Source organism: Rhinolophus sinicus, chromosome 3 (genome assembly GCF_057876585.1).
Source record: "Rhinolophus sinicus isolate RSI-liver-muscle chromosome 3, RSI-T2T, whole genome shotgun sequence".
Taxonomy (NCBI): Eukaryota; Metazoa; Chordata; class Mammalia; order Chiroptera; family Rhinolophidae; genus Rhinolophus; species Rhinolophus sinicus.
Window position 1 is genome coordinate 45,246,496 of NC_142503.1, and position 14,534 is coordinate 45,261,029.

Here is a 14,534-nt window from a genome sequence, read left to right on the forward strand (position 1 = left end):
TGAGGGTCAAGTTGCAATTTTAAACAGGGTGGTGAGGGTAGGCCTCATTGAGAAGGTGACGTTTGAACAAAGATTTGAAGGACTGAAGAGAGAGAGCCCTGCAAATACTGGGGAAAGAATGTTGCAGGCAGAGGAAATGGCCAGTACAAGGCCCTGAGGTGGGAATGTGCTGGATATGCTGATATGCCCAAGGAGCCAGGAGGCCCGCGTGGTTGGGTATGGGACAGGAAGGACAGAGTGGTACCTAGGAGATGGGGCACGTAAGATCTTGTATAGGCCAGTGTAAGAGTTTTCACTCATACTCTGAGAGAAATGGGGAGCTTTTGTGGGCTTTTTAATGTTTGGAAAGGGTTATTCTGGCTGCTATGTTGTGAGTAGACTGGGTAGCAAGGGTGGGAGCACTGAGTCCAGTTAGAGGGCAACTGAAGTGATTCAAGAGAGACATGTTGGTGGCTTGGACAAGGGTACCAGTAGTGGAGATGATGGGAATGGCAGGTTCTGGGTGTGTTGCCAAGAGAGTTGGCCCAGTGGGATTTCCTGAAGGACTGGCTTGTATGGTGGTGGAGAGAAGGAAATGAAGATTCCAAAAGTACTTTTCATGACATCCATGCACACACCCATCCCAGAGGCAAACACTGCTAGTAACACCCAGCATATGTCCTTCTAGACCCTGTTTATTCATATGTGTATTAGACACGTCGTTTTTTTAAAAGAAAAATGTAATCATACTAAATGTGAGGTTTTATAACCTTCCCCCCCACTTACTGTATCTTGAACATTTAAGTAAGAGCGAGCTAGAATAATATAGTAGGTAAGAGCCTGGTCCTAGATTGCTATTAAAACCCAGCTCAGTCACTTCGCGAGGTGTGTGACTTTAGACAAGTCACTTAATCTTTGTGTTTCAGTGTCTTTATCAGTCACTAGGGATCATAATAGGATCTGCCTCAGAAGATAGTTCTTAGGAGTAAATGAGTTAGGTGTCTAACAGTCCTGGAAGAGAGCCTGGCACATGGTAAGTGCTACGTCAGTTTTAGGTGCTATTCTCTTTCTATATTAATAAATACATTTGTACAGCATCTTTTAAAATAAGTACCTAGTGTTCTGTTGTATGGCTATACCTTATAAATCCCCACAGTATTCACACTAGATTTTGTTTTAGATATTCTTCTTTTTGTAGATTTTATATACAACATGCATATTTGAAACATTGACTCATTAAAGAAAAATATCTTCTTATTCCACATGTAACCGTTTATATATATATATATATATATATATATATATATATATATATATATATATGATGTGTATATATATATTATACCTATAAATATATATACACATATGTGTATATATATTTATAGGTATTATATATATATATATATATATATATATATATATATATATATATAATGACATTAATCCAAACAATATCCTTTCTTCCCCTCAGGTCTCCATTTCTGGAATTATCCCAGTTTGCAGGTTACCAGTTATATGGTAATGAGGAGGTCCCTGCAGGTGGCATTATTACAGGCATTGGGAGAGTATCAGGGTGAGTATTCTACTTACACTCAATCTTGTGGGTCAGGAAGAAGATTGACAAGGCACAGGCATCCACCACTCACTGCTTTGCATATTAGCATGCAAATTTTATGCTATTGATGTTATTTAGGACTGAAGCTTTCTATGGAGACATGTATTAGATTCATCTGTGGAGCTTTAGAGACAAAAATTGAGGGGAAAAAAACACTAGCAAAGTTCCCAGGGTCCCAATCCAGACCTCCAGGTGTGAGCTTGGCTTGTATGGTTTTCCAGGCTCCACGTGATCTCTTTACATCTAGGGAGGAAACCACTGTCTTAGAGGAGTAGCTCTCTAAGTAAGGAGTAGCTCTCCAAAGTGGCATCAGCATCACCTAAGAACTTGTTAGAAATGTAGATTATCAGGTCTTCCCAAGAGGCACTAAGTCACATTCTGGGGGTGGGCCCCTGGAGTCGGTGTTCTCAAACCACTGTGGACTTAGGGAATCTAGATGTTAAATGCATTTGTATATATTTGTGTATGATCTCATGTTTTCTGTGAAGTTACCATGCCCGGCACTGTGACAAACACTTCCCGCTGATTAGTTGTTTTCATCCTCACCACAGATCTGTGAGAAAGAGTGTTACTGTCATCATCGTTCTGCAGATATAGGAACTGTTGAGAGTGTGAAATAACTTGTCCAAGGTCAAGCCACTGGAAAAGCTCAGCTTTGACCTTAGGCAGGTGGACTCCGAGCCCATTTCCGGTCACAGTGTGGACTCTGAGTAGAAGGCCTGGTTCCTGTGCCCATCTTTGAATATGGGCTTTGGGGTCAGTTCCACCCACACGGGTTAAAAATAGAGAAGAGCCGGTTTCTGAAAGAAAGTTTCATTCTGTTGCCAAAATAAGAAATGCTGGATAGGCAAACCAATAGATGTACAATACGGTACTTTTCTGGACTGATTTTGTTTCTCATTCTGTAACGTGTCTGTGACCTTTTAATAGTAGAGTAACAGTGGCTGTGTCACTTGTTCAAGGTCATGTACGTAGCAAGTGGCAGAGCCAGAATTGCAGCCAAGCTTTGATTGACTTCACAGCCTGGTCTCCGCCCATCACCAGAGCTTCTTAAGCTTTTCCTGCAGCACCGCAGGGCAGGGAAGTGTGACCACAGTCCTGGAGATATGGGGCCCTGGCCCAGCCGCCAGCCCTAAGCCTAAATTCCCTTCCAAGTCTAGTTTGTTTAATGTTAAAGTAATTAAAAATTTGCATTCCAGTCATGGAAAAAGGCTTTATATGACCTGTCCAGGTAAGAAATGTCCAAACTTGTAGAGGATTTATCTAAGAGTTTGTTTGAGACAAACATATGCCGGGAAACACTATCTCGAATGCTCCAGAGAATGACAGGTTTGCAGCTCTTTAAAAATACATTTGAAATGAAGGAAGGAATTTAGGAAGATTACATGGAGGTGGGAAAAAGCAAGGTGGGGATTTGATTACAGGATACCTAACAAGATTGTGTGCTTTTTTTGGAGGGTGGTTACAGTTTATTTCAAAGGTGTGTTCACCTAGATGCATAGAAACAATGGACAGAGCTTGCTTAAGGCAAAGATAAACTTTTTACTAAAAAGTTTATGCCTGGGGTGTGACTGCCTGCTCTGGCTTGCCCAGTTAGGAATTTATGATCAGATCCCCCTGTGAGGTTACTTTCCAGAGCCCCTTTTTCCCCTGTCCACAGTTCTAATGAATACAATTGATGCTCCAGGGAGAGGAGCCCTGTTACGCTGTGGAGAGCTCTGCAGGCCTTGTACCCTAGTCCAGAAGCACAGCATGAGCCCAACAGGCTGTGCGCTCAGTTCCTGTTCTCTACTTTCAACAGAGATTCAATGAGTTACTTTTTAGAATTCTAGAGACTATAAAGTGCGATTGCAGAAACATCATCAATATAAAGAAGATTAAGTTTTGTAAAGAGCACACTGTTCTTTCAAGTTTCAAGTGAACCTCTGATCTTCAGGTTTCCTGACAAGTTAAGCAGTTTCCCTAACTGACCGCCCGCGTTCCCCACTCTGCTGCTCAGTGTGTGACTTGTGGGCTGAGGTACCCAACAGCATGGTTTTGCAGAGAAAGGGCACGTTGTAGTGTATGTTTCCAATATACTATTTTAAAGTTTGCATCTGTTGTCACTTTGAGAAAGATAAATGGTGTATTTTAAACTTCTTTTAGTTTTATAGAAAAGCATATGGCAGTAGTGGTGAACTTTTGAAAACATGAAAAGAAATACTCGTGATGGGTTAGTTTTCATTTTTGCAAAGTACCTTCCTTAAAGGAAACTTGAAGGTTTATTATGATGGGTTTTCTCACCCTTGAGACTTGGATTTTTTTATTTTTATTGTCTTGTTCAAATACCCTTTTATTCAAATAAGCATTATGAAATGTGGCTTAGGGTGTTAATTTTTCACTACTAATATAGGACTGATGACTATAAAAATCAAGTGTGAGTTTGTAAACTTGTTAAAAGTGATCATTTTATATTATATAAATGAATGTATGAATTGTGATTAAATCTTGCTTTGGTATCCCAAGATTATGATATAATGACTGTCATTGTGATATGTACTAGAAGTTGAAGGTGGCATTGGAGTGTCATGGAATGTGATGTCGTTGGCCTTTAACTTTGAAGAAATCTCTCATTCTCTTTCCAATGAAATTTCTGCCTTTCAGAGTAGAATGCATGATTGTTGCCAACGATGCCACCGTCAAAGGAGGTACCTATTACCCAGTGACTGTGAAAAAACATTTACGGGCACAAGAAATTGCAATGCAAAACAGGCTCCCTTGCATCTACTTGGGTAAGTCACAGTAGTTGTAAAATAAACTATTTTTAGCTGGTAAAATATAAGACTGTTTAGAAGGCTATTTATATGACGTTATCAATTAGTATTTATAACTGTTCGTTTCTCCCATTATTACAAAAGAAATGCATGTTTTGTGTTGGAAACGCTGGGAAATAAAGTAAACAAGAACTACCCATAATAACATCACTGAGGAATAACCTCTGACAGTATTTTGGTGCATGCCAGTTTTTTCTCTGCACGTGTATTTTCTTTTCTTCTATATATTTTGTTTTTCTGTTAACCATAATGGGTTCAAACTATGAACAAATAGTGGCTAATATTTATGGATCTCTTGAGTGCCAGATGCTATGTTAAATGTTTGAGTGTGTTTATAATTTGAGCAGATATTAAAGAAATTTAATTTTTTAAAATTTATTTTTCTATTATAGTTGACATACAATATCATATTAGTTTCAGGTATACAACATAGTGATTAGACATTAATATTGATTGGACATTACAAAGTGATCACCCCAATAAATCTAGTAAGGAAATTTAATTTTCAATAAAAATATATTTATGTTTAAAATTAAAATAGATTTAAATCTGAGGATGTTTCAAAAAAGAATATCAAAGCAAGGTAGTATGGAATTGCCACTTCTGGATGGAGATTGGTTTAGTTTGGTAACACGCAAATATATGTTGTTCATTTATGTGGGTATTTGAATAGGTACTGATGCAGAGATTTTTTTTTTCCCTACGAAAGTGAATTTACCTGGTTGACTTACACTGTGAAGTACTTTGCACATGTAGAATACAGCAAATGAGGCCCTGCTGCTTGCAGGTGCTGTGCAAACACTGTGGGGGATGCTGGGAAGAGTATTATGTTGTTTCTGTCTTGATAGGAGTCAGGATATAATGTATCTGTTAACAATCAGAGCCTCACGGTTGTATCCAAAAGTGATCGGTATAGGACTAGCTAACTTTGTAGCTTTACTGTGTGCATTCACAATATGTGCTGAACTAAGTGCATTACACACATTATTTCATGTTATCCCAGTAACAACTGTATGGGATAGCTACTGTTGGTACCTTCATTTCACAGATGAGGAAACCAAGACATAGAAGGTCTAGGAAACAGGCCTGTATACAGTCACTAAGCTCTGTTTTGAACTCAGCTGACATTCTTATCCACTACTCTAATCTGCAGTAAAAACAATACCCAAAGGCTGTATGTGATAAAGTGTCACATGAATTGCATAGGAGGTTTTTGTATTGATTTAAAAGAGAGATACTTTTTTTTAGCTGAACTGGTTAAGCATATATGGTGTTTCTGGGGCTTCAGCTGGTCCTCAAAGGAGAGAATGGCCTACACATTTCAAGTGGAGTTTTGTGCAGGGGTAGGAGAGCCAAATGGATTTGAGGAAAACGGAATCCTTTTGGTGGCATTGGGGGATTGGAGAAAGGTGCTGCAGGATAGTTTAGAATGATAGGGCAAGTTTTTTGTGAATGGGATTAAGAACTGCTGCTGTCATTGATACAAGTCTTCCTGTGTGTCGCATATTTTGTTCATAGAGATGTATTTATTTCTGTCATTTCTCTTGTCTTCAGTTGATTCAGGAGGGGCAAACTTACCTCGACAAGCAGAGGAATTTGCAGATCGAGATCACTTTGGCCGTATATTTTATAATCAGGCAATTATGTCTTCTAAAAATATTGCACAGGTAATTTCTCATTAATGAGATATATTGCTTTTTGCTCCAAGTGACTTTGCTAAGTAGGTACTCTGAGATAACTTAAAACAGAAGTTAATTCAGGGTTTAGTTTTTTTCCGTAGAAAATATCTTAAGGTTACCTCTAGTTAGATACTTTTGTTAATTATGGGAATACACTTATACTGTTATAAAGGTTATCCACCAAAGGAAAAGAGTTTTTAAAAAGAATGGGCACTGAGTAATCATTTTTTTAGGACTGGACTCTTGAAACGCTGGACACTGTTGAAATGTGTGAGGAGATATGTACAAGAAAGTTGTAGTATTGTTTGTTACAGCAAAAGTTAAACAGCAACCTAAATGATCGTTAATGGGAGATTAATAATACAATTTTTAGCTGTTAAAGTGAATGAACTAGAATTGCATGCATCAACGTAAATAAGTCTCAAAAGTATGTTGAGAAAAAAATAGTGGAATAAATACACAGCCAATTATTACATATGTAAAGCTTAAATATATCAAATAATACTGTGTTATTTATGGCTAAACATGTACATGTGAATGATACACTTAGCTTTAAAACAATGATTACCTTTGAGGTGGGAGGGAGGAAAAAGGGGTCAGGTAGGAGGTATGTAGAGGCTTCAGTTATATCTGAAATACTTTATTCCTTAAAAATATCATTTAAATTTGGCCGATTGTCAAGATTTATTAAGATTTGGTATTAGGTGAAAGGATATTTATTTTATTTTTCTCTAATTGTTTTTACATGTTTGAAATATTTCATAATACTGATGCTACTCCTTTGTTTATGTTGTTACTGGATTTCTTAAGTTTGTAATATTTTTATTAATCTTCTAATTTGTCTTCACTTGCAATGACTACATCTCTTCTTTTTTCTTTTCTATCAATAGGGTATGTTGTTACTATTATTATATATTTTACTGTTGTGCAGTGACCTTGCCTATATCTCTATGCTTTATTTATCTAAATAGAAACCAGCTTTGCTTAATTTTGCATAAATGGCTCTTCCATTATCTTGTATGAAATTGTTATTGTGATCTTTTGTTTTATAGGGGAGGTTAGCCCATTTAATCTGGTATTATAATTTATATAGCTGTACTAACCTTGCATTAGTTTCCTAGGACTGATATAATGAATTACTACCAACTGAGTGGCTTAACTGAAAAAAATGTATTCTCTCACGTTCTGGAGGCTAGAAGTCTGAAGTCAAGGTGGTGGCAGGACCATGCTCCCTGAGAGTCTCTAAGGGAGACTCTTCCTGCCTCTTCCAGCTTCCGGTGGCTCCAGGTGTTCCCTTGCCTTGTGGCTTCATGACCCCCATCTCTGCCTCAGTCTTCACACGCCTTCTCCTTTGTGTGTCTGTGTGTCCTCTTCCCTCTCTTATAAGGACACTTGTCATTAGATGGAGGGCCCACCCAGCTAATCCTGGCTGATCTCATCTCAAGATCCTTAATTATATCTGCAGGCTCTTTCCAAATAAAGTCACATTCCTAGGTTCTGGGGATTTGGGTGTGGACATATCTTTGTTGGGACCATTATTCCACCCACTGCAGACCTCTGTCACCTTGCAATTTCATTTTTAGTTCTTTTTTTGTTCATGTAGCTTTTGTGGAAACTATATAAAACATCAACCAACAATTAACAAATACTATTTATGGAGAACCTACTGTAAGCCGGTACTATGCTGGTGAATAAAATCAGGTAGGGTCTCTGCTCCTGTGGAACCTAAAGCTTCAAGTGCTTTAAAAACAGGTCGTTTTAAAATTAAAAGGATCCATATATTTTTCGTTTTAAAATTAAAAGCGTCCATATATTTTTGAATAAGCAATACCTGCCTATGATAAAAAAAAAAATCTAAAATGCCTGAGGGGCATTTGACTGAATTCCTTCCTTTCGCCTGTTTTATTTTTGTTTCCTAAAAATTTTCACATCAGTATTTCTTTAACTGAGCCACTACTCTTAGCATATTTTTTCTATTGCTCTCTAATAGGAAGTTTATGGTTGAGATTTGCCTTTTGATATTCTTATGAACCTCTTGAAATTAAAAAAAAAAAAATTGTTATTATATACTAGTCTTCATAGCGCCCGTTCTGATCTTTCCCCCAGTATATGAACTCTAAACGTGACATCTGCACTGAAGCTACTGCTACGTACTTTACTGAAAAAGTCAGGCTATGTGTGAGTGCTGCTCTTTCTATTGAAAACACTGTTACTCTGAAGTCTTTTATCCCAGAAAGAATTGTCCCTCTTCTCCAAGGCTAAAGTTGTCACTTATAATCTTAACATCAACCCCTCTTTTGTGCTTTACCTCATTTCTCTCTTTTACTTTAATATTTTCTCATCCACTTATTCTTTTTTCCTTATAGCCAATAGTTAACGTTGATGTCCTCTTTTTTTAAAGGAAAAAGAAAAAGTACCAAAAATGATGCCAAAAGAAAAGGACCGTTTCTAGCTTCTGCTCGTCCTCAAAGCTTCCCTCCTTCCTGGACTTCCCAGACTTCTTAAGGATTGGCCCAGTATCTTTACTCCTGACTGCTCGCTCTCCTTACAGCCTTACTGCCCACAGAGGGTCTTGCTAACCTTCTAGAGACCAGATTCTCAGTCGGCACAACCTCACGGTATCGTCATTGTTCCCTTTCCTGAGAGTCTCCTTAGGTTTCATGCCACTGGGGTTTCCTTATTCTCCCACTTGTCGGAGCCTGCCGACGAGACGAACGGTTCCTGAAGTGGGGAGTGAGGATTGAGAAAAAAATAGACAAGAGACAAAGATGGGATCGGGAGGGCGAGCAGTTCTAATTAGACTGCTGCGTCTACTTTATTTTTCAGCTTTCTTTTATACACACAAAAACAAGAAGGTTACATAAAGCGGCTGAGGCAGCAAGTACAGATTAGTTATGTTTTCTCAAAGTTTGGCCCTGACTGTTCTTAGACCTTTAGATATTTTCCCATTCCCAGGGCAGCAGGTGTCTGTTTGTTCTTTATGCTTATCGGAATTCTCCTTAGCGATCCTCCCAAACTCTGCTTGAAGTTACATTTTCTTAACCCTTAATGCTCCGGCTCCCTACACCCACTCTCTCTGTTTAATCCTCCCAACCCCACCCAAGAACTTGACCTTAATGGTTTAATAACATCTCACGACATACCTGCCACCTCAATGATCTTTTTCTAGTCCTGCCCTCCCTTCACACCTCTGCTTACACTTAGGGCTTCTGTTTCTATGGATTTCCTGCTGGCACCATCAGCTCAAACTAGACACTGAGCATGTTTGCTTCCCCGCTGGTTTTTGTTCCGTCACCTGTGTTCCTGTTTGCTATTGATGGTACTTCCTTCTTGCTCTTTTCCTTAGGATTGAAACTTTGATGTCATCCTGGACTCTTTTCTGCTTTTTCCCCTACTTAATTCTTGTAGGTCAAAAATATATATAGTATCTTCCTTATTTTTGTATCCCCAGGAGCTCTTCTGATGCTGGGCAGATAATTAACACATAGAAACCCTTTGGCGAATGAAGTCCTATCGATTTTTCCTCTCCATTCCATTCGTCACCGTGGGTAGTTCAGGCCTTCATTACCAGCTGTCCTGGTACTATCCTGTGGCACGGGCTATGCTGGCCTGGTGTCCCGTCTGCCGAGTCTCTCCTTTTCTGTCCATTGTACACATTACTGCAAGGTTATTCTTTGTCTAGTTCCTTGGTTCCAAACCCTATTTTCTATAACGCGAATTCAGACTTCTTAGCCTGGTACTTAAGACCCCAAGTGATCTAGTTGTAAACTAACTTTCTAGCCTTACTGCTCATCCCCTGTAAGCTGCCGTGAATCTGACGCACTCACTGGTGTGCCTGTGCACCGTGGCCTTTCATCACTGTCAGCCCGAGTCCATGCCATGCCCTCTTTCCCCCGGTTTTGAGGTCTAAGTCTCCATCCCATTTTCCGTGGCTCATCTCAGGTGTTACCTTTTTCAGGAAAGCTTCCCAGAATCCCTTACTGGAAGTAATCTTTTCCTTCTCCCATCTCTCGTAATTCTTGAGCTATACCTTATTAATGGCATTTATCCCTTTTATCTAGATATATCCTAACTAATTTTCCTCACTAGACTCTAAGCTACTAGAGATTAGAGACAATATTAGGTGAATGTTTATATCTTCACACATTTCCCTGAGAAGGTACTTAATATTTATCAAAAGAGTGAAACTCCTTATAACTATTAAAGTGATATCTGACATACTGAGTAGTTCTATTTCCCATATTTTACTGTACTGTTTTATTATTTATATAAGACTTAGCTTTAGGTGGGTGATAAAAACAATTTCTGTATGTTATTATATAAACAGTCCCTTATAACTCCAGTTATGTTACGTGTGCATTTTGATAGTGAACACAGTCTTCCTTACTGGTTCATTTCCTGTTTTCCTTCCCAGGGTTGGTTTTTATTTAATGTTATTAACCTTGCCTGTTGTAAATCCACATATCCTACTTCTAAGTTCTGTGTCTTTTGACAATCAGACCTCTGTTATTTTCTATATTTTTGCAGTTGTAAAAGTGTGGACAGATTCCTACACGTCTTCCATGTTTAAAATTTTTGTTTTTGCTCTCGAGGAGCAAAGACAGTTAAATGAAGTATTATCTTTGTATTCTCTTGAGTTCCATCTTTCCTTCCTTTCTGGTAGGTCTTAGGATGCCTTGTTTGTTTTTGAAGTTTAAAGATACGGCGTATTGATGTCTGGTTGTCCTAATATTTGGTTCTCACGTTCTGAGGATACCTTTCCTGGGCCTTCTCCAGATCCATCCATGCCTGGTGACCTTGGAAATACACTTCTTCTGTTTTCCTGATTATTTCCATGTTGCTGGCTTTTTAAATGTGAGACACTTGTCTTCCAAAGTGGGATCTTTGTATTTATTTTTTTTAGGTCTCACATTACCATTAATTTTTATGATCTAGTGGTAGTCCAGTCTAGAGTGATTTTTGTTCCGATGCATCAGTTCTCTTCCTTGTTTTAGTGTAATCCTTACTACACCAGCAACAATGTGTTTTTGTTTTTACTAATAGTTTATTTCTTCTGAAACAGGCATTATTCACTGAGCCAGGTTTAGTTGCAGCTCCTCAGGCCTTTCGCTTGTTTTTCTTTGTGTTTCTGCCTATTCTCTTTTTGGAGATGTACTTAAAATTATTCTCAGGTGTTCCTCCTTTCCTCTTTCCTATCCTTTCCCTCTTCCCCATCTTGGCTTAGCACTTTTTTTTTTTTTTAAGGAGGGCGCAGCTCACAGTGGCCCACGCAGGGATGGAACCGGCAACCTTGGTGTTATTAGCACCACGCTCTAACCAACTGAGCTAACTGGCCACCCCCATTAGCTCATTGTTTTTGAAATTTATTTTCTTTGCTTCAGACATTGGTGATTGTTGGGGGTTAGTCAGGACAGGCACTGTATATTATATTACTTTAAAAATGCATTTCAACCTGTTCACGAAGCCGGATAGGGCCTGTTTGATTGCTTTGAGTCTCTGATAGAAAGATTGAGGAAGAAACACAATGTTTTGGGTAAGATGGACTTTTTGTTTTCCGTGTACATTTCGGCCTATCCAGTTAGTACAGATTAGCATGAGCATTCTAGAATCAGTGGTGTGAGCAGTCTCTATAGTTGATAATGTTCTTAAATACTGGATAGCTCTAGAATGGACATGTGTATTTTGTGGCTTTTATTTTTTAACGGCGGCTCTTCAAGTACAGGAAGGAAAAAAAATGTGATACAGGCAGTATTTGCTTTCCACAATTACTTGGAATTGAAAAAGAAGATGAGAGATTTAAAAAACATTGTTATATTTTTAATGGCTTTTCCATCAAGTAACAAACTGGGACTTTCCCCCTCTCCAAGTTATAATACATTTATATCACTGTGTGCCTTTGAACTGGATGGTCTTCTGCAATTTTTCAGGGGAAGGATGGAGGTTTAGAGTTCACACAGTTTTTAGAATTCGGTATAAAACCTCTTGACTCCCTTTCAGAGACCCTTTCCATAGGGCAGACTGCTGACAAACATTTTGTAATTTGGTTTGGGTGCAATGAGACCCAGTCTCTATTTGTTCAGACAAGACCTGGAGGGTAATAAAGTTTTGTCTAAAGTTTTTGAAAGACTTTTACCTCTGCTTTGTAGCATCTCATTTATTCAGAAATTCTGCTTGTGCTTTCTGTGGTGGTTATGACAAATACTGTTACTGTCAGGTATACATCATTCTTAGCCTTCTTGATTCAAGTTATGGAATCACCAGGGCCTTCCTCAGCCTGCAAGCGGGATCTCTTGGTTTGTCCGTCACAGAGCAGACCCCCCTCACTGGTGACGGGGTGGATTGTAGCCTCTCAGTCCAGGTGTTGGGAGTTCTCCGTTGACCTGATGCAGGGGAGGGTCTCTCCTGGTACAGTGGCTGTGTTGTGTCCCCCACACGCCTCTGAGTGTCATCCTAATAGTTTATAGTTAAGCATCTTATATCCTTTTAGTGGAGGAAACAACAGAATTTCCTTCCTGAGGTTCCAGATCATTTGTCCAGCATGGCCCAGTGTAAGATCTTTGTTGTACCACAGACTGATGCTTTGGGACTTGGAAAGTCGTCAGTGCTGTTTTGGCCCTGGGGTCCCTGTGCTTTGTGAGAAGCAGCAGCAGACACAGTGGCAGAGTTCTTGGGACACCTCATTCACTTTATTTTGTGAGTGAGCTAATGGCTCAGAATGAAATGATGACAAATGGCAACTTATCAGTGCTCTTTTATTTAATTTTTATTCCTAGTATCAGAATTTGCTTTAGCAATATTAAATTTTGTTCTTGTTAGGTATGTCTGAGTGGAATAGCCTTTCTTATTGATGGTAAATTTGAGAATTTTGATCTTGGTATACTTAGTAACTCTAGCTTTTGCTTTTTTAAAAAAAAAATTGTAACAACTTTTAAGATATAATTCACATATCAGACAATTTACCTATTTAATATATACAATTTAATGGTTTTTAGGCTATTCACAGAGTTGCATCAATTTTAGAACATTTTTATCACCCCAAAAGGAAATGCCTTATTCATTAGTAGCTGTTCCCCATTTCTGTCTAGTCTCTCCAGCCCCTGGCAACCACCAATCCACTTTCTGTCTCTATACACTTGCCTATTCTGGACATTTTATATAATGGAATCATACAATGTGTGGTCTTTTGTGACCGGTTTCAAGATTTACCTATGTCCTTCTCTTGGTTTTCATCACTGTCTGGGATGGCACAGAATTCTATTTATGGCCTGTCTCCCATCTGGAATACAGGACCTGGTTTATAGATAGATACATTGAAGAGCAACAACAACCAAGTACTGTAAACGGACTGTCCCAAGTTTTCAGATGTGCTTCAATTGCAATCACTTAAAGTAGATGGTTTTGATCTCTGTATTAGTTATCTATTGCTGCAGAACAAATTACCCCAAAATCGAGCAGTTTAAAACAACAGCGTTTATTATCTTGCAGTTTCTATGGGTCAGGAGTCTGAGCACTCTTCTAGCTGGGTCTTCTAGCTCTGGGTCTCTCCCATGGCTGCAGTCACCTCAAAGCTTGACTGGGAAGGATTCTCTTCCTCACTCGCTCAAGTGGTTGTTGGCGGGATTTAGATCTTTGCAGGCCTCACTCAGTTCCTTAGGAGCTGTTAGCTGGAGGCCTCACCAGGTTCCTTCCCATGTGGGTTTCTCCATAGAGCATCTCACCTGCCATGTCAGCTGGCTGTATCGGAGCGAGCAAGCAAGTGGGTAAGAGAGAGGGCCAGAAGGATGGAAGAAGCAGTCTCATAACTTAATCGCAGAAGTAGCACTGCCATTGGATAGAAGCACATCACCATGTCTTCCACACACTCAAGGGGACGAGAGCACACGGGACTTGAATACCCAGAGTCAGGGATTATCGGGGGCCATTATTAGCTGGTGGCAGAGAAGTAGATTGTTGATTTCTTTGGTTTCAGAAGTACTATGGAGAAAATGCATCTGAAGTGCCCTTTGGAATATGATAAAACTCTGTCATAGATGTACTAATAATTTGTCAGCTATTCATTTGTGAGACTTTTCTACTAAATTGGTATATCTTCCCCCCGTCCCCAGATGGCATGATGGCATTCAGTTTCATTTCTCTCATTTAAAAAATTTTTTATTGCTATAGAGTTGACATACATCTTCCTTATTTTTGTCTTACTACATTTTGACAGACTGATTCCTCTTTGTTGGTCTCCTCCATCTCCCCCCACCTCCACGCCCATCCTTGGTCTCGGAATACTTGCTGACAGTGTTCTCTTCTTTCCTTTTGTTCTCTGGTTGTTTTCTTGGAACCCTGCTATGCCTGTTTACTTCTTACTGTTGAAAATTGTCCCCTTCTAGATTCTTACTTAATTGTGACTCTTCTCTACTTCCCTTGATTTTTTTTTTTTTTTAGTACTGAAGTAGTTTT

General features: G+C 39.0%; 1 protein-coding gene across 1 annotated transcript in view; it reads left to right on the top strand.

Annotated features, from left to right (window-relative positions):
• Positions 1-14,534, top strand: part of MCCC2 (methylcrotonyl-CoA carboxylase subunit 2) — a 55,427-nt gene that overhangs the window by 9,490 nt on the left and 31,403 nt on the right. Inside the window, exons 4-6 of the mRNA XM_019728086.3 lie at positions 1,451-1,552; positions 4,238-4,365; positions 5,962-6,074. Of these exons, the coding sequence (XP_019583645.1) occupies positions 1,451-1,552; positions 4,238-4,365; positions 5,962-6,074 (343 nt within the window). The remainder of the gene's footprint in view (positions 1-1,450; positions 1,553-4,237; positions 4,366-5,961; positions 6,075-14,534) is intronic.